General features: G+C 34.1%; 1 protein-coding gene across 1 annotated transcript; it reads right to left on the bottom strand.

Moving 5' to 3' along the window:
- Positions 1-1,874: 1,874 nt before the first annotated feature.
- Positions 1,875-24,460, bottom strand: LOC149898050 (uncharacterized). Its single transcript, XM_090115809.1, has 9 exons — positions 24,327-24,460; positions 24,131-24,261; positions 23,733-23,846; positions 21,413-21,935; positions 20,200-20,337; positions 19,124-19,301; positions 10,642-10,833; positions 9,355-9,462; positions 1,875-2,349 (listed from the first exon to the last, which is right to left on the bottom strand). The coding sequence occupies exons 1-9, from the start codon at positions 24,361-24,363 to the stop codon at positions 2,049-2,051; spliced, it is 1,722 nt and encodes a 573-aa protein (XP_089971935.1). The 5' UTR covers positions 24,364-24,460; the 3' UTR covers positions 1,875-2,048.
- Between the last annotated feature and the right edge of the window lie 1,412 nt (positions 24,461-25,872).

Below are 25,872 nucleotides of genomic sequence, written 5' to 3'. Positions count from 1 at the left end.
TTGATACATATCTAATTTTATTTAGAATATCTTTAGAATCAGCGATTCCTCTAGTAGTTTTCTTCAAGAGGAATTTGATAAACAAAATTACGTGTTTACAGGTTGTGTGTGTTAATTGTATTTATATAGATATCGTAGTTGAGGAATATTATTATTTGAAGATTATACGTATATTATACAGTTGCACAGATAAAAAGAAACACAAATTCAGTCATAAATTATTTATTAATTTATTTGAAATAATACAAATACATTAACAAACATTATATACAATTACAAATATAAACAAACAGATACACACACATATACAAACAGATGTACAGTCTTCTTTATAGGCAAATCATAAAGCACTGCTTCTCATATAAATGTCTATAAATTTATTCTAAGATACCTTAAATATACCCAATTGTTTAAAAAATGTATATTTATATGACATTTTTGTAATATTTTCTTTAAACCTAAGTTAGTTTTACATTATTAAATAAATTAATGAAAAATTTTACTACAATCATAATATTATGCACTTAATAAAAAGAACATAATAAATTTGACTTGATTAATAGCTTAGCTACAATATACATAAATTGGACAAAAACCATACATTACTAAGAAATATTACATGCTAGAGGTCCGCCCCGGCTTCGCCCGTGGTACATATTTCGCAATAACAGGTAGCCTATGTCCTTTCTCGGGTATCAAAATATCTCCATACCAAATTTCATGCAAATTGGTTCAGTAGTTTAGGTGATTGAGTAACAGACAGACAGACAGAGTTACTTTCGCATTTATAATATTAGTATGGATTTTGTGATTCTATAGTTTTCAAAGCACTTTGAAAACTATTATCGCTACTTCCCTACTAATATTATAAATTCGAAAGTAACTCTGTCTGTCTGTCTGTATGTTACGCTTTCCCGCTTAAACTATCAACCGATTGTGATGAAATTTGGCACAGACAATCTTTAGACTCTAAGAAAGAACATAGGCTACCTTTTATTGCGAAAAAACACCACGCGGGCGAAGCCGCGGGCGGAAGTTAGTTATCTATATATCGCGTCAACTGACATAATATCGGTTTAAAAAATTACAAAAATACATTATAATTATAACAAAATGTTTCAAATTAAACTTTTAAAGGAATATAAAACTGTTGATACATTTTTAAAGACATAGTTTAGAAAAAAATTAGAAAAATATATTTTAGAACAAATAATTGTATTAAAATAAAAACTATTACAAAGTTAGATCGTTTATATTTATTAGATTATCTATCTATGTATTTAAATAAAATACTTCCTAGTAACAAGTTATTGTCATTATGTATAAGTCAAACGGCTCAACAGAATTTGATGAAATATGGGGATAAAAAGTATTGTCCATAATTTATATATATTAAAACAGTTAAAGTACAAAATGAACTAATTTTACATGTAATTACTATAAATATCATTTTTTAATTCGAATATAATCATTAATCAGTCATATAAAAATAAATTACCAACATAATAATATGTTGTCATAAAATGCTATGAACGACTGCACAGAATTGAATGCAGTTTTCACAATTGTCGTAAAAATAATTGGTCATTATAAATTTAAGATGAATTAACTTCTGTTACATTATTATGAGTTCATTTGATATATTTGAACTTTCAGTTTATGTTATGTTAAATTAGATGATTTTGTAAATACAAAATAATTTTACATTTAGTAATTAAAGATTGTAACAATATGTAAAAAAAACAACGTTAGTAGGTATTTAATTTCTAAATGTCCATATACAATTTTCATAGATCCAGCTCTAAGTTCTAAAATAATACCAATAGTTTAACAATAAGGGGGCGAATTTAATTAATTTAATTAATTAAATTAATTACGAAAAGCTTTGAAAAATTTTCAACCAGACCATCGCTTAATTTGAAACTATTATATTGTCCTGTTTCTAACGTAACAAAATTACGTGATATTATTTATCAACAATTTCAAAATTACGTGATATTTGTCAATCAAATTCAACTCGACTTCTATAAAATGCCTCACACAATTATTTATGGATGATCCTTAACCTCTAAAAACCTATGTATCCCCCCACTATCCTTTTTCTTCCCCTTTTTCGCGGAAAACTGTTCGCCCAGCATTTTCATGACTTGCGCGTGAGTTCTGCCACTTTTCAACGTTCCATAATTCTCTTTAACATAAAGAGCAAATTCATTGGTAGTTCCCTTACGGGCTGGAGTCGACATCACGACGCCATCTTTGTTTTTTCTATTCACTATAACCTCGAAAGTTCCGCGGCAATAGCCACAACACTTTTTGGTCACGTCTATTGATTTGGAGTGGCGTTTTATGCTGAAAAGAAAGGGTTGTTTTAATAAGTTGTAGTGATATTAGAAGAAAACAATATTATTAAGCTAAATACGGCCCTTTCTTCATACGAAACTGCTGATACGCCGTTCGCACGGGAATAGAATGTGGGTGCGGTTTCCCTGAGTTAGCATCCAAGTTTACGTCTTTATAATAATTATTAAAATATATTCTACTAGCGGTCCGCCCCGGCTTCGCCCGTGGTACATATTTCGCAATAAAAAGTGGCCTATGTCCTTTCACGGGTATCAAAATATCTCTATACCAAATTTCATGCAAATTGGTTCAGTAGTTAAGGCGTGATTGAGTAACAGACAGACAAACAGAGTTACTTTCGCATTTATAATATTAGTATGGATGTGCTATTTATTAAATAGGTTTGAAGTTGGTGCCGAACATTAAGCACTTAGTAATAAGCCCGTGCACCGACATCAAACCTTTTTAATAAATAGCACATATAAATAATACGTAGTAAATAATAATGTCAAATCTTTTTTATTTCTTACTTTTCCGTTTCTGAAGTCGGTTGTTTTTAACGCAGTTACACTACGGCCAACGTAACTTGGCGGGCCTGAACTTCGCGCAGAAGGCTGCGCACGAACGTTTTTTAGGAACGAAATGGTGGCATGAGGCGGCGTGCGCGGGGCGGAGATCTAGGCTAGGGATTGACTCTATGTAAACAAAATCATCCCTTTATTCGAACGAATATCGCAATCGATTTTAATCGATTTGAAATTTATTGATTTTTGTTTATATGAGATACTGAACGAAATAGCTTTACAAACTTATTGAATTTTGTCGTTAGTAAAAGAGATTTCGAGTTTAATAGCAAAAAAAAACTAATAACATTTTATTTTCATGGTTGTAAGACATGATTTAGTTAAATATCATTTATTTATAAACGACCACTACAATAAGGTTAATAACTGATTGAGAATATTTGAAACCTATTATAAAATTAAATATAAATATATTTCACAATTCAATTTCAATCGATTTGAAAAAAAAATCGATTAATCAATATCCTCAGACACGCATAGTGGACATCCCTTTTTGTTTACGTCGTATAACTTCGTGCATATTCGGCAATTCTCGGTACGCAATTGAGTATTTGAATAAAAAAAAATTATTGATTTTTTTATGTATTTTGAAACTTTATTATTAATAATATTGATATTTAATGCAAATAACTTACAAAAAAAATTTTTCCGTTAATTATAAGCAATTAAAAATTGATGAAATTTAAGTTAGAATCACGTGACTAAAAACGCGCCATGACTGGTCACCACAGTTGTGACGTCATAATGTTATAGCTATTATTAACTGCAGTACATAGCGTTTACATACGATTTGTTAGTTGGTTCCGAATTAGTTAGTTAGTTACGAATAATATTCTTGATGTTGATATATTTATGATCACCGATTTTTGTCAGGAGTTGCCCTTGTAGTATTCGTACATAATGGTACAAAACGATAACTTTTGAGGTTCGCCATTTTTAATATAAATTTAAATAATATAATTAACAATTAATATAATTCACAGACATGTATCAAGATAGACTAAGCGAGTGTATGTACTTCCCGTGTCCAAACTAAGTTTATGAACCTTACTTGACGCTGGCCTACACTCAGTCCGCGCTTGCAGTTCGCCAAGGAAAGACGTGAAGCTGAATAAAGTAAAATGCCGAATTGCGCCGTTATAAACTGTAGAAACTCCACAGCTGTGAGTGGCCGAGTTAGCAGAGATGTTTCCTTCCACCGGTAAGTAATTTTCTAATCAGAATATGCACTATTTATTTTAAAATCAAATAAAGAATATCTGTGGAAAACGATCGTGACAAACATGGATACCAAACCATACGGAATGATTCGGAATACATTGCGGCTTTTACTTGGCACGGTAAAGATCGCGTCGTATGATAACAAGCAATGAATAGCGTCTTCTCATTTTTCTGTTCTCATTTTTCTGTCCAATTTTGTGGTTAGTGATGTTCATTTGATGCAACAGTTCTCGATTCTAATCGATTTTATAATCGAACAGAAAAATGATAATTTGAAGGAGCAATTTTTCAGAAAAAAAGGCATAGATTTTTTTTGTCATTTAATACGACTTGACCTAGAACTTTTAAGTATTTTAATACAAAGGTACTAAAAATAAATATTATGACATGGACGCCATTAGTTAAAGTGTCATCTTGGGAGTTTTTTAAGAAAACTCCTTATTGCTTAGACTATGTCTGTTTTTTCAGTTTTCCAAGTAACCCGAACATAAAAGAAAAATGGATCGATGCAACGGGACATAAAGATTGATTGATTGACAGTTTCATTACTTTCTTTCGATGGCCTCTCTAGTACGTAGTACATGGTAACACAATGGGCATATGTAAGAAAAAGCTAAAACACATTAGTTTACTTGTTAGAATATTAAAAGGTTTATAACTTTATTTTATCATTCCTCTGTCTATGGTAATTATCATTTTTCTGTCTTGAATCGATTTAGTAATCGATTACGATTCATTTATTTGACTACCTAGACATAGATCTAGTTTGATCTGATTTCTTTCGATTTACTTCGATGGGATAGGACGATACTAGAATCGCCGCGCGAGTGGCGTCCTAATCGATTAAGCGTAAAATGAAATTACCATCACTAAAAAGCGCTCGTGACGTCATAACGCGTCAAGGTCAGTACAAAAAATATGACACGCTTGGTTTTCATACAGATCGCGGTACTTGCGTAGTCTATCTATGTCTGTGATATAATTAATATGTTATTTAATAATGACAACAAAATTAAATAGATCAAAACACTGTATATATTATTAACACGCTTTTATTAGCTTCACCTGTATGTTTGTATGTAACCGACTCCTTTCGAAGATTCGACTCGATTTTGACCCACTTAAAACCGACGGATTTTGTTCAAATTTTGAACACTTATCAAGGTCCGATGACAATACAATAATATCATAAATTTATCCTGATAAGGATCGCCAGGATCAGCTTAAAGTTAAAACATATGTTTGTATGTAACCAATTCTCCTTTCGATTCGATTTAGACCCACTATAAACCGACGGATTTAATTTAAATTTTGTATACTTATAAAAACCCGGTAACAATACAATAATTTCATGAATTTATCTTTTTATCCTGTTTAGTTTTTCAAACTATATTTAATTTTCTATCAACTGCAATGAGTGAAAACTAACATTATGACGTCACACGCGCTCGGGTGACGCTTCGAGAGTTGTCGGCGTGTCTTCGGTACTGGATTCAAAGACTAATTTTTATTTTGAAATAACTTTTGAATTATTGCAAAAAAAATAAAAATAAAAACAGTTTTGTTATAAAACTAATATATAATCTTTCCATTTATCACAAAAAAAAATTTAATTCAAATACTCAATTATGTATCTCAGTCACACGTTAACATTGGTGTCGTGTTCGTGTCGCTATCTCTGTCTTGAGTACAGGCGGTTACAAAAGTTTTCGTTGAGTTGATCGTTATTATTTGTTATTATTATATTGTTGAGTGTTAAGTTTAAATTTGTTCGTGTTTAAGTTTGTTTTAGTGATAATTTGGAATATTCTACTTGGAATTTTGTATTATTCGCGAACAAAGATGCCACCAAAGCATAATATGGTTTTAAATCGCCAGGCGAGAAAAATAATATTCTAATAATAAATTTCTAATTTAACGCAGTATTTTAAAAAAGATAAAGAAGAAGGCGTAAAAAATGTTGACAAAGTTTTTTTAAGAGTTGCTGAGTGAATCCTGAATTCATTAGGTTATTTTTATTGCTTTATGTCTCATAGCGTTTTGATATTTATTTTATTTGTACTTGGTCTCTGTTTTATTCGAATTTCAGTTTAAAAGAAATAAATGCCTATAACACTTTTTTTTACGAGTGTACATGCGCAAAAGTTCGTAGAGGCTATGTTCAGGCCCGCCAAGTTACGTTGGTCGTATTGTACTTTTATTAGTGAATATTAAGCTTTCCGTGCGATTAGAGCTTCTTGTGAAAATTAAGCTCTCCGGCGATAAAAGCCTTTAATGAAAATTAAGCTCTGCGTGCGATTAGAGATTTTTGTGAAAATTAAGCTCTCCGTGCGATTACAGCTTTTTGTGAAAATTAAGCTTTCCGTTCGATTAGAGCTTTAAATGAAAATTAAGCTCTCCGTGCGATTATAGCTTTTTTGAAAATTAAGCCTCCGTGCGATTAGAGCTTTTTGTGAAAATTAAGCTCTCCATGCGATTAGAGCTTTTTGTGAAAATTAAGCTCTCCGTGCGATTAGAGCTTTTTGTGAAAATTAAGCTTTCCGTGCGATATGAGCTTTTTGTGAAAATTAAGCTCCGAGCGATTAGAGCCTTTAATGAAAATTAAGCTCTCCATGCGATTAGTTTTTAGTGAATATTAAGCTTTCCGTGCGATTAGAGCTTTTTATGAAAATTAAGCTCTCCGTGTGATTAGAGCTTTTTATGAAAATTAAGCTCTCCATGCGATTAGAGCTTTTTGTGAAAATTAAGCTCTCCATGCGATTAGAGCTTTTTGTGAAAATTAAGCTCTCCGTGCGATTAGAGCTTTTTGTGAAAATTAAGCTTTCCGTGCGAATAGAGCTTTTTGTGAAAATTAAGCTTTCCGTGCGAATAGAGCTTTTAGTGAATATAAAGCTTTCCGTGCGATTAGAGCTTTTTATGAAAATTAAGCTCTCCATGCGATTAGAGCTTTTTATGAAAATTAAGCTCTCCATGCGATTAGAGCTTTTTGTGAAAATTAAGCTCTCCGTGCGATTAGAGCTTTTTGTGAAAATTAAGCTTTCCGTGCGATTAGAGCTTAATGAGAAAAATTAAGCTCTCCGTGCGATGAGAGTTTTTTGTGCAAATAAAGCTCTCCATGGGATTAGAGCTCTTTGTGAAAATTAAGCTCTCCATGCGATATGAGCTTTTTGTAAAAATTAAGCTCCGTGCGATTAGAGCCTTTAATGGAAATTAAGCTTTCCGTGAGATTAGAGCTTTTTGTGAAATTTAAGCTCTCCATGCGATTAGAGCTTTTTTGTGAAAATTAAGCTTTCCGTGCGAATAGAGCTTTTTGTGAATATAAAGCTTTCCGTGATGCGGTTATTAATTCGGCCGGTATAATTTTGTTTTATGTATGTACACCGATTACTCCGAGGTTTCTGAACCGATTTACGTGATTCTTTTTTTGTTCGATGCGGGATGGTGTCGAAATGGTCCCGTAATTTTTTTTTCGGATAGGCCCAGTAGTTTTTATTTTATGAGCATTTTTGTCTGTACTCGATGACTAAGTTGATATGTAGCAAGTAACTTTGATTCACTTCCCGGTAACCGATTGAGCTGATATTTTGTATAGGTACGTACCTATACAAAATTCATGTAAATTTGATAGCGATGAAACATTATCATGACATGAAGCTGATTTGATGATGGAATCGGAAGGTGGCCATAGGAACTCAGTAATATATTGACTCAACTTTAGGCCCTATTCTCAAGGGTCAAATTTAGGCCCTATTCTCTTTAACATATTTGTGAACGATATTACTCAATGCATACATAGCTCGACTCCCTTCATGTACGCAGACGATCTTAAGTTACTGAAGGTTATTGAATCACCATCAGATTGTGTTACCCTACAAAACGACGTGGATAGAATCGTTACCTGGTGCAAAAATCACAACATGATACTGAACACTAAAAAATGTTTTCATATGAATTTTTGCCGAAGGGTAAGTGGTCTTATCTCGCACGAGTATGTTATTAACAACACCGCTATTAATGAAGTCGACACTATAAGAGATTTGGGTATATTGGTGGACAAAAAGTTAACTTTTTTACCGCAGATAGATGACATAGTAAAAAGAGCTTCAAAAACTTTAGGGTTTGTTATTCGCAATACAAAAATGTTTAAAAATGCCCAAACAAAAATTATCTTATACAACTCTATAGTAAGAAGTATAATAGAATACGGTTCTGTTGTCTGGCGCCCACACTATGCAACACATATCCTCAGATTAGAGCGTATTCAACGCAGGTTCACAAACCATTTAGTGTTCTACGCAGGCGAATCAAAAAATCTGAAATCGTATGAAAGCCGACTGAAAAAGTTTAATATGACATCGTTGGAACAACGCAGAGATCTGTTGGATATGGTTTTCCTGTACAAAGTCTTTCATAATGCAATTGACTGTGAGAAGCTACTTAGTCAATTTAAATTCAATATCCCTAAGCATTATCCAAGGAAACAAATTACGAACTTGCTATTTGCACGTCAAAACAGAACTGTTCTGGGTCGCAATTCCCCCATTCCTAGACTATGCACCTTACACAATAAATATAGCAACTCAGTGGATATTTTCTCAGACTCCCTCTATAAGTTTCGGAAAGCAATGCTTAACATTAAGACTTAATTCTTTTTCAAATTCAAATATAATTGTCTTTATTTCCGTAATATATAGATGAAATATTTAATGTACCTAATAACTTTTATATTGCCTGTTGTAATTAATCAGAACTCTTTAATGATAAGAGCACACACATTTCTTTTCTGTTTAATTGTATAGATATATTGTGTATAGAAGAAGATATCGCCTAATTTTATTATTAATCTTTGTGAATGTAGTGTTCATCTGTAATAGTTGTGCATAATAATGTGTAAATCCTATGTTACTGTTTTACGTGAATGATACATATGTAACAACTGGTGATGAACCTTTTTAATAAATAAAAATAAATAAACTTTATCGAATTTGGGCTTGTTTGATTCGTGTTGAAAAATACACTAAAAAGTATTAAATAAAAATAACTGCGTTAATAACAACCGACTTCAAAAACGGAAAAGTAAGAAATAAAAAAGATTTGATATTATTAACTACATACTACATAATATTATTGTACATATTTCGCAATAAAAAGTGGCCTATGTCCTATATTATTTCCGAAACTTAGTTATTATTATGAAGTAATAACCAACCTGTATCCGCATCGAGTGCATTTATAGCAATACTTGAAGTGTATCTCCATATCGTGACAGCGCGATATCTCGCCGAGCTCGGGGAACACACGCAACGACTTTTTCGCCCTGCAATATTATTGTAACATATTAATAAGAGCGTTAAATTAAAAATAAAAAATGTGTGCGTGTACTAGTGTACACACGTAAGAAGTGAAACTTCTTTATGACCTTATTTTTCAAAAAATAATTTACTATATGCAACTTCTTCAGAAAAACGTCAATCGCGCGTGGTAGGGATAAAAACAAGATGGCGTGTAACGAAAAAATGTTACACTAAATTTTTTTCCAACCTCGATAAAGAAGTTTCATTTCATAAAAAAGATACGTTTGTATCAAATAAGTACTCTCTGTAAAATATAAACTACTAGAAAAACTACATACAAATATTATATACTAGAAACAGAGGCGGCTCGTGACAAAATTGTATGGGTGTTCACTTGAAATAAAACAACGAAAATACAATAACGTTAGCAGGATAATTTATTACAAAAAAAATGAGCCCCACATTATAAATCCGTACTAATATTATAAATGCGAAAGTAACTCTGTCTGTCTGTCTGTTACTCAATCACGCCTAAACTACTGAACCAATTTGCATGAAATTTTGTATGGAGATATTTTGATACCCGAGAAAGGACATAGGCTACCTTTTATTGCGAAATATGTACCACGAGCGAAGCCGGGGCGGACCTCCAGCAGCAGTCCAGCAGCCACGTGGCGGCGTGGCACAGCTCGTGAGATGTTAACACACGAGCACAGATCCCACAGCACACTCACCACTTGTCCCACAGCGGGCCGTGCCCCGCGCGCAGGGCCCCGTCCAGCAGCCACGTGGCGGCGTGGCACAGCTCGTGAGATGTTAACACACGAGCACAGATCCCACAGCACACTCACCACTTGTCCCACAGCGGGCCGTGCCCCGCGCGCAGGGCCCCGTCCAGCAGCCACGTGGCGGCGTGGCACAGCTCGTGAGATGTTAACACACGAGCACAGATCCCACAGCACACTCACCACTTGTCCCACAGCGGGCCGTGCCCCGCGCGCAGGGCCCCGTCCAGCAGCCACGTGGCGGCGTGGCACAGCTCGTGAGATGTTAACACACGAGCACAGATCCCACAGCACACTCACCACTTGTCCCACAGCGGGCCGTGCCCCGCGCGCAGGGCCCCGTCCAGCAGCCACGTGGCGGCGTGGCACAGCTCGTGAGATGTTAACACACGAGCACAGATCCCACAGCACACTCACCACTTGTCCCACAGCGGGCCGTGCCCCGCGCGCAGGGCCCCGTCCAGCAGCCACGTGGCGGCGTGGCACAGCTCGTGCACCAGCGTGTCGCGCAGTCGCTGCGGGGCGTCCACAACCTTGCACGATAGCTTCACGCTCGACGTGCGGATTCGCTCGCCTTTCGAGTTCTTTATCAAGCGGTTCGTGGTCGTCCTGGAATGTTTACCGATTGCATTAATGAACTAGCTGTGCCGAACACGCGGACATAAGCTACATCACTGCCAAAATCAGTGACTTTCGTGTGAATAACAAACAGACATACAATTAACACATTTATAATAAGTAGTAATAAAATGTCTAGATCCATTTTGGCACAAGCATTCTTACTATTTATATAACATTACCACTATTTTACACATATCGTCTGTTTTTGATATGACTAAGGCGTTTGACTATGTAAACTATAACGTTTTTCTATTTAAATAAAATTTATAAGACATTTGAGATCCAGGCCTAGCTAAAAACGGGTAAGAAAACTACTTATCTTATAATATCAATCGTCAACAACGCTGAAAACTGCAATTATACTCACAAATATATGGATCAAATTATTTTGCTATCAGTGTGGAGTGCCGCAGGGTAGTCTACATGGGCCATCATTAATCCTATGATATAAAAATTACCTACCTGATTCGAAAATGATCTAGATTTACGGTCCAAACACGAGCGAAGCAGCGGGTAGAGGTAATATTTACAATCGTAAGTCCGAGGATTATTTTGACATTAACTTAAATTTTACTTACAGTATTTCAACATAAAAAGATTAGATCTGAGTGTTTCAATATAATTTGTAAGATTTTATTAATCTTATTAATCAAGCGTAAAGTGAACGGGTACCTACTAAGGAAGCGCGTACAGGTAAATTAGCTCGGAGAAATTTTTGCATATGTAGTGGTGTGTATATTACTCAGATCTTAGAGCGCGTTTCCACTATATCGTTCTGGCCTATACAAAAATGTTTCGATATCCTAACATTACTATTTAATTTTATACTTATTCCTAGCAACACTTTTGTTTTCAATAAAAACAAGTTTTTATTTGAAAGAAAATGGTTTTGACTTTATAAAAAAAAATATATCATTCAATTTTACGTCCTTGAGCAAACGACAAGGCGACTACCGTGAAACAATAAAATATCGTGTCCATAATAATTTGTTTCATAATTAATATTTGACCATAATAATTACGAAACAAAACAAATAAATAAATCGTCACTTGATAGTGGAAAGTGGAAACACGCACAAAACCAGAATAAACCAGTTTACGCTGTCCGCAGGTGCCACGTGCAGTCGTTTGGTACCGTTAGAACATAAAGCACACATTTCATTCAAAAATTATAATTATTATGTACGTATTTAATTGATAAATTTTGTATTTGTTGATTGTTGTTATTATTTGTTATTATTGTTATAATATTTGTTGAAGTGAATTACATGTCCCGCAGCCGGAGGCCCCAAATGAAAACTCAGATGTACTTAAAAACTACATTTAATAGCTAAAATGAGAGTTTTACACCCATGTCTGCACGATGCAGACCGGAGTTAAAGAATGAATTTATACAGTTTAATAATTATAAAGACGTAAGCTTGGATGCTAACTAAGGGAAATCGCATCCACATTCTATTCCCGTGCGAACGGCGTATTCAGCAGTTTTGTATGAAGGCAGGGCCATAACTAGTGTTTAATTTGTGTGTAAGTGTTGCAACTTTATATTGTTATTTCAAAATGGCTCCAGTGTTAAAACATGGTCGAGGCAAGCCTTTGACTTCTCAAACTAAAGAATTAAACTTTAAATGTCGTTTCTTTTTCAGGTTAGTAAATTTTTCATTTTAGTAACATTGTTAATGTAAAAGTTATATGTATGTTAAATGTGCAAATATTAAAATAAAGTCTCATCTTGTTCAGAGGAGAAACACATATAGTTTAATTTAAAATCCCTTATATATATAAAATAAAAACTAAAAATAAAATGTTGTTTTATTTTATTTGCTGACCATACACTACTACAAACACAAAAATTTCTCCAAGCTAATTTACCTGTACCATCTTCGGCCACATCTAAACTTTCCATCAGGCGAGAGCCGAGATTGTGGTCAAGTCAAAAAAAAAAATCTGCCTGTTCAGTTTATGTATTATTTTAGTGGAATGTTTCAAGTATCGCTACTGCTGTTTGCCGATATAAAACAATTGGGGCCTTCAAGAAAAGAGCTTATTTGCCCATAAAAGGCCGGCAAAGCACCTGTAACACTTCTAGTGCTACAAGTGTTTATGGGCGGTGGTGACCACTTAACATCAGGTGGCACACCTGCTCCTTTGCTTGCTCTGACATAAAAAAAAAAAATTGGGGCCATGTGAATCTGGCACCCAACTTTTAAAAAGATCACATTTTTTGTGTTCATTTCAAAGATTTCGATATGTAGTGAAACTTATTTTGTTTGCAGTAGCGTCAAATAAAAATTTATAGTCACTTGAAATTGCAAAAAAATATTTTATCCGGTTGTTTCTTATAGATAAACGTTTTTAGTTGATTGTATTTCAATATTTTTTTTGTTTGTAGTTGAGCAGAAAAAATTCCAAAAATCCATACTAATATTATAAATGCGAAAGTAACTCTGTCTGTCTGTCTGTTACTCATTCACGCCTAAACTACTGAACCAATTTGCATGCAATTTGGTATGGAGATATTTTGATACCCGAGAAAGGACATAGGCTACCTTTTATTGCGAAATAAAACGGGCGAAGCCGGGTCGGACCTCTAGTATAATATAAATTGAATGAATGCGGATAATCGAGAAAACTATTTTCGAAACATTTTATTTTAATAACTTTACGATTACTGGCTTACTACAAACCACACTACAAACGAATATTTTTAAAGTACACTCATTTTTTTAAGTTTTTAGTAATCGTAAAATCTATGGCGTATTACCCGTGGTCCCCCTGTGGGTCTACGGGTAATATTTTTTCCCCGTGGACCCACTGCTATAGAATGATATGACAGTGGGTCTATGGGCACTGGGAATAATAGTACTTTTTACCCGTGGTCCCCCGCTACCATGCTTTGACCATTATAGAAACAGGATTATTATAAAGAAATATTATTGTCAGGACAAGGATCTTATTAAAGAAAAATTCGAATAAAAAATAATTTTGCGCCAAAAAAATAAGCAAATGCGAAAAAATAACGGCCATGTCGGGTCAGCTAGTTTCGTATATTTTGTATTTATATGTTGTATTGCAGTTTGGAAAATAAATTTTCAACTACACAATATTAATATAGATTTAAGGTAAATCTGATATCCGCAACTGAAACTATTCGAAACTAACTGTAAATCGAAATAATTACGCAGGACATAAACCGGGAAGTGTAGATAATATAATAATCCTGTTTCTATAATGGTCAAAGCATGGTAGCGGGGGACCACGGGTAAAAAGTACTATTATTCCCAGTGCCCGTAGACCCACTGTCATATCATTCTATAGCAGTGGGTCCACGGGGAAAAAATATTACCCGTAGACCCACAGGGGGACATAGCGGGGGGACCACGGGTAATACGCCAAATCTATTAATCGGAAGTTATTGATATAAATTGAAAATCTATTTTTTCTATTATCCGCATCCATTCAACTTCGGGCAATAATTAATAAAAATTAAATGAAATCTTACTATTTTTATTTTTATTATAAACGCGAAACTTTGTATTTGTTTGTAACTTTGTTACTTATTCACGCCAAAACCGTTTTTCATGAAATTTGGCACACACATATTATAGGAAAACTTGCATTAACACATAGAATAGTTTAATTATCTTGTAAAATAAAGTGTTTTTATGTTATACTAGATTTCCGCTCGCGGCTTCGCCCGCGTTTTCAAAGGAAATCCCGCATAGTTCCCGTTCCCGTGGGATTTCCGGGATAAAACCTACCCTATGTGTTAATCCAAGTTACCTTCTATATGTGTGCTAAATTTAATTGTAATCGGTTCAGTAGTATTTGCGTGAAAGAGTAACAAACCCACACACACATGACACACACATCCTCACAAACTTTCGCATTTATAATATTAGTAGGATTAAAACTGCTTTTTACATTATCTCTCTGATTATTTTTTTTTAATTTATCTATCAAATTAAATACTTAATTAATTAAATAAATAATAATATTACCTTGACAATCGCCTAACAAGGGTTTAGAGCAATTACTCCAGTCAGTCAAGACAATCAATTCACAATAATTCCAAAAGTTTTCAAACTACGGTCAAGTGAATAGTACATTGGGACGACAATAAATCTCATTTTGTAACCATGTCCGCAGTCCGGAACAATGTTAAAATTGCAATTAATTTTTTTTTGGCTGTATGATCGTGGAAAAAATTCCATATTATGTATTAAATTTGCAACCAACCTAAGTGTACGGAACTACGGACTTATAGAAATTTTTGCGGCCAAGAGAAATTTTCCTCACGTATAGAAATTTTCCCGACGGATGAAAATTTTCCTGACTACGAAAATTATATTATCTCCAAATACTCACTCCCAGGTAGATTTATTATTAACAGTTTATTGGAAGAAAGTAGGTACATTCATTACATAAAAATATTTATTTATTACATAGATATATTACTTAAATATATTTTTTATGTATAAGTAATGTAATGAATACCTACTTTCTTCCTGTAATAATAATAATCTACCTGGGAGTGATTATTTGGAGATAATATTATGCATATAGTGTTTGTCGTTGTACTCATAAGTGAATATTTACTTCCAAATATCTCGGTATAGTCCGTTTTCTTATGGGAAAAGGTATACATTTTTGAGTAAAGCAATGCCATTTGGTACGAATGTTGTACTCTTCCACCTAAGCCCAAATCGCCTGGTAGCCAGTGTCTACTCCCCGGCAGAAGGGAGGGAGGGGGGGTTATAGAATAGAGCGCCCGGCGCTCGGAAAAAAAATTCTGGCGGATTCATTTGGCTTTTTGAGTCGAGTTTGGTGTCGTTATCAGGTAACTAGATGATGCCCGATTCATTCCCCATACCAGTTTTTTAGGGTTCCGTAGCAAAATATGTCACAATCTTTAAATAATAAACTTTTGGCAGTGGCAAAATCCAAACAATTCAGTATATTTTTATATTTTTGTATGAAACTTGGTTTATAAAAAAATACTGTCTGAAAGGCCATTGCATGCAGATTATAAAAACATTAACATGGAACATATATCTTACCATTTTCAATGTGAAATAAATTATAGAAAGTACAGAAACGTTCGTCAGCGCAGCGTAGGAGACGGCTAATAGACCCGAAAAATAAGTAATAACATAAAACAAAAACCAGTCAAGTGCGAGTCTGACTCGCCCATCGAGTGTTTCGTACTTATTTGTCCTATACCATATTATCTTGTCTGGTAGGACCTGGTTAACTGATACACACACACACTTTCGTCTTAATAATATTTGGGTGATTTTTAATCATCTTTAAATTATAAATGAAGTCAGGTTACATTGTTAAAAATAAAGATATATACAGGGTGTCCCAAAAAGTAGTGATGAACGGAAGCTGGGAGGTAGAGGACCTAAAGGGCTATCCGAATCACCCCCATGTATGTTATGCGATTTTTCGTATTTTCGGAGTTATGACGTTTTTTTCAATTTTTCACCTATCGCCGAGTACGGTGATATTTTCACTCATGGTGACGTCAATTATTGCGGAAGGTGCTTGATTTTTTTTGTGTGCTAAGCTGAAAGATAGGCCAATTCAGTATGGTAACATTTACTATCGTTAGATCTTTGAATGGAATAAAAAAAAGAATTAAAATGCCAAGAAAGATAAAATTACCCAGTATGTTCTCCACTTCAAGGGCCCGTTAAAAAATAAAATCACATAAAAAAAGTTTTCCATTTGGCTTTTAAAAACTTGCTCTATCTATCAGGTAGCTACCCTGAAAATTTCATTTTATTATTCAGAAGGCTTCAATCGAAAAATTGAAATCTAAATGAGGTAAGTGCAAAAATTGAATTAACATGATGATTAATAAAAACAAATTAAAACCAATAACAAGGTGTTTAATTACCAGAAATTTTTAAAATGACCCCGCTATTGCTCAGTGCAAGTGCGACATCACCGTAAAAAGTTGTCTTTTAAATGTCTGAATGCCCTTTTATCATTTTTAATGGTTTCTTCTGCTACTATGAATTTCCAGGTTATTTCGTTCAAATTGTGGCAGTCTCTCGTCTTTGTAGTATCCCCACGGAAAAAAATCAATAGGGTTTATGTCCGGGGACCGTCGAGGCCAGGCTAAAGGGCAAAGATACCCTGAAAGATGGATTGGTCGTTGCAGCCTGCGCATGCGCTGGTGATGCCTGCCTTAAAGCCTGGCCTGCACGGTCCCTCGACCTAAACCCCATTGATTTGTTTCAATGGGGATACTAAAAAGACCTCGGCTACTTGAGAGAATGCTACAATTTGGACGAAATAACCCGGAAATTCATAGTAGCAGAAGAAACCATTAAAAATGATAAAAGGGCATTCAGACATTTAAAAGACAACTTTTTACGGTGATGTCGCACTTGCATTGAGCAACAGCGGGGTTATTTTAAAAATTTCTGGTAATTAAACACCTATTTATGGGTTTTAATTTGGTTTTAATGATCATCATGTTAATAAAATTTTTGCACTTACCACATTTAGATTTCAATTTTTCGATTGAAGCCTTCTGAATAATAAAATGAAATTTTTAGGGTAGCTACCTGATAGATAGAGCGAGTTTTTAAAAGCCAAATGGAAAACTTTTTTTATGTGATTTTATTTTTTTATGGGCCCTTGAAGTTGTGAACATACTGGGTAATTTTATCTTTCTTGGCATTTAATTCTTTTTTTATTCCATTCGAAGATCTAACGATAGTAAATGTTACCATACTGAATTGGCCTATCTTTCAGCTTACCACACAAAAAAAAATCAAGCATCTAGCGCAATAAGTCACGTCACCATAAATAAAAATCTCATCGTACTCAGCGATAGATGAAAAATTGAAAAAAATGTCATAACTCCGAAAATACGAAAAATCGCATAACATACATGGGGGTGATTCGGATAGCTCTCTAGGTCCTCTACCTCCCAGCTTCCGTTCATCACTACTTTTTGGGACACCCTGTATAATAATAGAACATTTTTGTATTAATAATAATGACAACCACCTCCACAATTACATAATTCGGTACATTTAAGCTGGCGTATTCACACTTCAACCTGGAATTGCAAGATTTCACGCACCGACATCTTATCAATTCAAAGCTTCTCTTTTCTTTTTATTTCAGATGGGCAAGGAAAATTTTGATTTTTTTAGGTCCCTAAATATATACAGCCTGTAAAACTGCCCTTAAGGTGTGTTGTTTAAGGGCAGCTTCTGTGGGAGGCAAATTTTCCATTTGCCTGTCCTTTTTTGTTAAAAATTTGATTGCGACCCTCATTTACTGTCACAGCGGGGTACAATGTGAAAAATAAACGTGTACTTACTTATAATAATTATAAAAAAATATAAGTTCTGGATAAAAGTATCCTTAAAATATCGTGACCGTCCTTACCTATCATGCATTGTAATCACAAACTTTTCAATTTCACTGTCTGCATATTTGCCACTGTAAAGTGCTTCAAATCCTCGTGTGCCATTCGGATATGCCTTCCATACCTCAAAAGCATGTGTTCCTATAGTTCTTTTAGACCTTCTTCTAGCTTTGGAATACACGATATAGTAGTAGTAGACAAAATAATGTTAAGAACAGTCGACAGATATGGCTAGTACAGAATATCATGTATTTCAAGCTAGAAGGTCTAAAAGAACTATAGGTAATCGGGCATCATCTAGTTACCTGATAACGACACCAAACTCGACTCAAAGGGCCAAATGAATCCGCCAGAATTTTTTTCCGAGCGCCGGGTGCTCTATTCTATAACCCCCCCTCCCTTCTGCCGGGGAGTAGACACTGGCTACCAGGCGATTTGGGCTTAGGTGGACGAGTACAACATTCGAACCAAATTTCATTGCTTTACTCAAAAATGTATACCTTTCTATACAAGCATGCCCATAAGAAAACGGACTAGTAATGTGACGCTTTAGGGTACTATGTTATGAGACATTTTTTGTTCGTCTATGTGTCCTCCATCCATACATACCACTTTAATCGTGCGCCGCGATTTTGAAAAAAAAATCAAAATGGTATGGTATGGTCGATATGCCAGGGTCCATACAAAAAGTTTCAAACCCCTTTCATGCAAATTGGTTCAGTAGTTTAGGCGTGATTGAGTAACAGACAGACAGACAGAGTTACTTTCGCATTTATAATATTAGTATGGATTGTCATAGGGGAAATACCACGGAATTCACACAGAAACGGGAACTATACGGGTTTTTCCGCGGGCTGAAATCTAGTAATAAATAAAACTCACCCAGCAGTGGTCCTCAGCTTAGTATCCCACAAGATAGTCAGGTCAGCGTCCAGTTCATTATCAAATATACACTTATTGAACTCAATAAACAGTCGTCTTGCTAACTCGTCCTTAAGGGTCTTGTAGTTATCGTGGTACTTTAGGGCTTCAGGGTGGCACCGCCAGTGCGGTGTGTTGTCTAAGGGAAAGTATTTTTTAATAATTTGTATTATCTGTACTACAGAAAAAAAATGATCACAAGACAGGATTCGAACATGCGTCTTCCGCCATTCCGGGGTGAAAATTTGAATGCAATAAATCACTAAATATCAAATTATCTGTACCAGTAAATACATCATCTACTTATAACTCAAAAACGGCTGAACGGATTTATTAAAAAAAAAAAGATTTTCCAAAATACATAAAATTTTTTGATAAGAATTGCTTTTCTTTTCATTATGCTACTACTTTAAATGAAAAAATAAGGCCAATTGTCCAACGATGCGATTTAGAGCACGAATGCATGGTATATGGCAAAATATAATGGTAGGGGTATCTTGAATATTTGTTATGTCTACACTGCTTCATACAATCAATTACGCTAGTGACGGCCCTGCCTTCATACGAAACTGATGAATAAGCCGTTCGCACGGGAATAGAATGTTGGTCCGATTTCCCTGAGTTAGCATCCAAGCTTACGTCTTTATAATTACTTATTAAAATATATAAATTCATTCTTTAACTCCGGTCTGCATCGTGCAGACATGGGTGTAAAAGTCTCATTTTAGTTAATAAATGTAGTTAATAAAGTAAATCTGGTTTTGTTTTGGGGCCTCCGGCTGCGGGAAATGTAATTCGCTACAAAATATCAGTGATCTTTCAACTAGTATGGTCTACATGTAGCCGCGAGCGCCGCACAACGAATACATGATGCGACGTTTCCGCACCGCACGATAAGCAGCTATTGCCAGTCTGCACATCTAACGGCTGACGCGACGATGCCGCTCCACATCACAAACGTCTGACGCGACGTTGCCGCTTTGTACGAGGAGCGGTAGGCGCGACGTTGCCAACCGCTGCGTTCTAACAAAACTTACCAGCCAAAGAGCCCATGAAGCTCAGTCGTTTCAAGTTGTCGGGAACAGTCACAGCTACATTTTGAACTCGTTTCGTTAAAACATCCACACCATCCACAGGACCATCCAGTGTATGGAGCAACTCTGTTACTGTCATGACTGAAACGTAATATTTGACACATGTAATTGCTACTCTATAATATAGATAGGAAACTACATCATTATTGCATGCCTCATAAGCGAAGCGTTGAGGTGGGTACTACTGTCACTTCGCGCAAAACATCTGATTTTTCAAACTTAAAATGTCTTTATGTATCATACATTGCACTTGTAAGATAATACATACACACACATATTAAGAAAAAACACTATTTTTAACATTCATGATATTTTTGATGTCATTTTTGTTATTTAAACTAGTTAAAAAACAGTTTAAAAAAGTTCTGACGTCCGTGTGTCTGTATTTGCGGAGGATTTTCTTGTTAACACGATAGCGACCGAAATACTTTACTAATCGAGTCTTTTTTTTCTCTTACGCTTGAGTATGCTCAGGAATAGAACCCTTTCATTTTTCAGGGTCTGATTCGATGTGGTTTAATTGTTATTAAATAAACAAAAAAAATAATTATTTAAAAATAATTATTTTAAAAAAATTATGAGGCGTGCACTTTTGGATTTTCCAAACTATATTATATTATAGTACTAGCTTACCGCCCGCGGCTTCGCCCGCTTTGTCTAAAACCTAATAAATTATATACTAAAACCTTCCTCTTGAATCATTAAAAAAAACCGTATCAAAATCCGTTGCGTAGTTTTAAAGATTTAAGCATACAAAGGGACATAGGTTCAGAGAAAGCAACTTTGTTTTATACTATATACTAGCTTTCCGCCCGCGGCTTCGCCCGCTTAGTCTAAAACCTTATAAATTATATACTAAAACCTTCCTCTTGAATCACTCTATCTATTAAAAAAACCGCATCAAAATCCGTTGCGCAATTTTAAAGATTTAAGCATACAAAGGGACATAGGGACAGAGAAAGCGACTCTGTTTTATACTATGTAGTTATACACAAAATGTGATTATCTCTCCATCCTATCCTATGTATGCTAAAATCTTTAAAACAATGCAACGGATTGTGATCAGTTTATTTTTAATAGAAAAAAACGTAGTATTTGTGTACGTGTAATATGTATTTGTAACAATAAAGATTTTTGTATTTCTAGTAGTACATACCTTTCTTTTTCTTCTTTATCGAAGTCTGAACATCCCTGGTTATTTTAATCTTTGGTTTCACTACATCCGGTGTGTTAGCTATCTTCTCTGTATACAACTTCTTTTTTGATTTCTTCTCCGAGTCAATAATATCATTCCGCATTTGTTTCTTATCTGATTCCGTCAAATACAACTCTCTATTCTGCTTTATAACTGATCGTATGTTTTCCTTATCGCTATCATCGTCATCATAATGTAATTGCTTTGATAATCCTTTAAAATTACTTGGAGTTTTAGCGAACAACTTTGGTATCGACTTCCAAACGTCTCCATATATATCATTTAGAAGTCTTTTATGTGAATTTTGTATTTTCTGTATAGAACAGTGTTCTTGAGACTCATTGGCTAATTCTTTAGGTGTGGATGGTACTTGTTCATGTTTTGGTGTAGCGCAGATTATATTTTGAGCGGGAGACCAGCCTCCGTTGCTTGGTTTCGAGTCGTTGTTGACGGGAGACACACATTGTGATAGATTCAGTGATACCTGAAAAAGAGGAATTAAAATTATATTTCGTGTATGGAAACATTCAATGCTATATTTGAATTTAAAAGTAGCTTTTAATGATAATGTTAATAGTCTTTATTTAACACACACAGAGAATAATGCAGCAGGGCAAAAAAAGAAAAATATTCATCATCTATACTAATATTAAAAAGAGGAAAGGTTTGATTTTTTGTTTGTTTGTTTGTATGAATTGAATAGGCTCCGAAACTACTTGGCAGATTTGAAAAATTCTTTCACTGTTGGAAAGCTACATCATTTCTGAGTGACATAGGCTATATTTCATTTTCAAAAAAAATAGGCATCCTTACTAAAATTACGATAACGTAATCCAAGGTGTGAAAAAAATATCAAAAAACTACCTTACATCGCGTGCGCTGCGAAAACTATTGATGATAGAACAAAATGATATACTACATTTTTTTAGAACACACCATTATCTACAAAAAATCAGCGGCAGCATATCTCTAACTATTACAGTCATGTCACAATAAGCGTTTTTTTATTGAAAAAAAGAAATTAAAATACCACCGCTACAAAAAGCTCTTTATTTGTACCTTGGTATTAACCCTTATCAAAATAAACGATGTATTATTTAAGACTGCTTCAATATCTTTATATTACTTTTTGAATTATTCGATTCTGACAATCCATTCAAAAGATTTCACGAGTTAAAAAAAAATTAAAAAATAAACTGTATTCGGCTAGCTATGCGTTGTAGGCGTCACTCGGGCAGGGGTACGGGAGGGGGGTTAAGATCACGAAATAAACTTGCCGCGCGGCTTACTCGCGCGCTCGGCTCCCTACGTGATGGACGTGTGCGGAATTTACGCTTGATAATAATTCTACATATTGAGGGAACGGGAAAACTCTTTCTTTCAAAACGCGGGCGAAGCCGCGGGCGGACAGCTAGTGTTAAATAATCGACAATAAGATTTATGAGCTTTCTCTGTCAGGAAAACACTGGATAGGATTTGTCTTTCTATATTACAAAACATAACAATAAAAACTTCACAAAAGTAAGCATAATTATTTTACTGCTGCGCTGACTACAGAATATGTGATGAAAACGAACAAATCCTACTTTTTAAACCAGAATGGTTATGATGAGAATGAATAACTCCATAACTCTGGGAAATGTTTGCAAAGCTGCTTGCAAGCAAGTATTTTAATGATGAGAATGAATAATTTTATCATTTATACTAATATTATAAAGTTGAAGTGTTTGTGCGTTCGAACATGTTAATCTCAGGACCTACTAGACCGAAGTGAAAAATTCTTTCTGTGTTAGATAGCCCATTTATCGAGGAAGGCTTATCATCACGCTAAGACCAACAGGAGCGAAGCAATGCGGGTGAAACCATGAAGAACAGCTAGTCTATTATAATATTACTAGCTTACCGCCCGCGGCTTCGCCCGCTTTGTCTAAAATCTAATAAATTATATACTATAACCTTCCTCTTGAATCACTCTATCTATTAAAAAAAAAACCGCATCAAAATCCAGTGTGTAGTTTTAAAGATTTAAGCATACAAAGGGACACAGGGACAGAGAAAGCGACTTTGTTTTATACTATGTAGTGATAAAGCTGAACTGTTTGTTTTTTTGTTTGAACACGCTAATCTTAGGAACTACTTGTCCGATTTGAAAAATTTATTCAGTGTTAGATAGCCCATTTATTGAGGAAGGCTATATGTATATCATCATGCTAAGATCAACAAGAGCAGAGCGACGCGGGAAAAAAAAAATATTAAATATTTAATAAAAAGCATTCCATACATTTCCTGATCTGCTTGGTTCCTTATCTGTTGTGATTTCTGGTGATTCCTCAAGTGATAGTTCACATGAATCGTCGATAATAATTGGCGAATATATTTTAGGTGATGACTGAAACTGATGTTAATATAAGTTATTACTTATTGATAGATGTGATTACTTATACTTATTTATTTTATTATAAGACTTTGTTCACTTATAATATGTTTAAACTTTCTTTTTACAATTATTTATCATCCGAAATATCAAAGCTAATAACAGACAATTCGTATTATATTTACAACTCTGTAATCTGTAATGTAGATGGTGAAATAGGAAACAAAACATTCCATTATACATTAAAGGTATTTACCATTGAGTTACATGTACTACGTAATAATACCTCAATGGTATTTACTTACATTTTTTGGAAAGTCTGACCGTAATCTCTCATAACTCTCATCAAGGATAATAACCTCGGAACTCCGGTCATGATTCTTGGTTTTAACATCGCTTTGTGTTTTGTTTTTCTTCAAGGAAAGTTTTAAAAATCCTGAAAAGTATCACGATTTAAATACTATGCCGATTCTTTTTTTAAATCTATCATTTTGTACTTACGATTTCTAGAATTAGCAGGTTGCTTAGTTACATCCATTTTATACTAATTTATCAACGTTTTGTTACTTAGTGGTTACTAAAATATACATTTGAACTCGTTTTAATTAATATTTTTCAAATTAACAGCCGTTGGATTTGCTTTCCGCGGATTATTTGACATTCGACAGTGACAACTGAATTCTGAAAAGAGAATCGAATGACATTTGGTGACAATGCGTTCAGTTTAAAATAATATTGTATTATTTGGTAAAGTTAAAGAGAATAAGAACATGCTATTATATTTTAAATGACTTATTTTAATTTTGTAAAAAATAGGAAACCAAATACTTAACCTTGGTTTGATGGAATATTATATGACCAAAACTTACACTAATTACTACGGTTGACTTAAGAAAATTTGTTTTTATTGTGTTTTTATTGCTACTTCATCATTTTATCTCCCCTTCTTTTTAAAATCTTCAACCCAAAACAAAACTTCTTTTTTGTCGCTGATTAAGTAGGTATTTTATTATTATTAATTCATAATTTGGTTGCATTGACGATTATTTTTATCTTTTAATAGTAATATACTGCAATAATATCATAAGAATGCACAAGAAATATGACAAAAATACTGTTACTACTTACATTTTTTTGGATTAATGCATCTATTAACCATGATATAATTATGTTGTGCTTCTTTGTATAAAAAGTGTTAAATCAGAAACAGCCTTTTGTATTCTACCTGAAAAAGTTTGCGCAACTAATTATAATTACTAAAAATTCATAATTTAATTACATGTTCCTACGCTTCATTCTTTTGTTAATTTTACAAGTAACCGCGAACCTTCGCTGTGGCACCTTTCATTTTTGTTTGCGCAACAAGATTGTTCCCGAACTGGGTCGGTCTTCGTCAAAATGAGAATTATATTTATTTTAGGTTACAACACTTCTAAAAGCATTTACTTACGATTCTATTGAAGGTTTTCAACGGGTTTTTACTGGTTTTTATTAGGTTTACAATACTAAATCGGTAAAGATTTCTAATTAATTTAGTCTGGTAATATTGATAAAAAGCGGACTTTTCAAAAATAGAATTGATATTGTGTTCTGAATTTAATTAGCCAAAATTTTATGCACCAGAAAACAGAATGACAAACGAGAATGGATTATTTTGCAATTTTCAAACATCCGCAATGATAAATAATTACGGATGTGTTTTGTTATTAATTGAGATTGTAAAAGGATTAAAAAAATACACAATTTTTTTTATCACGTGTATGACTTAGTATCTGGGTCTTTGATTAGCATTTCCTTAGTTCCAGAAACAATTGATGAGGTTTTTAATAAAAAAAAAATATTAATGTTAAGATCATGTTAAGATGTTGCGCGTTTTTTGGAATGCTTTTTGGTTTGAATTCGCGCTAAAAGTCACCAACAGTCCATGTTACTTATAAGTCTTGTAACTTCTATATTAATATCATAATTATATAAAATATTTCGGATATTTTACGACTTTTTATAACAAAGAAAAAAAAATTGTTGGCTTGGCTCATGGACGTATAAA

The sequence above is a fragment of the Colias eurytheme genome, chromosome 24, assembly GCF_061535395.1.
Source record: "Colias eurytheme isolate Ceu_HAF_F1 chromosome 24, ilColEury1 Martin Lab GWU primary, whole genome shotgun sequence".
Lineage (NCBI taxonomy): Eukaryota > Metazoa > Arthropoda > Insecta > Lepidoptera > Pieridae > Colias > Colias eurytheme.
The sequence above is the reverse complement of the archived record's forward strand: the minus strand, read 5'-3'. Positions and strand labels throughout refer to the sequence as shown.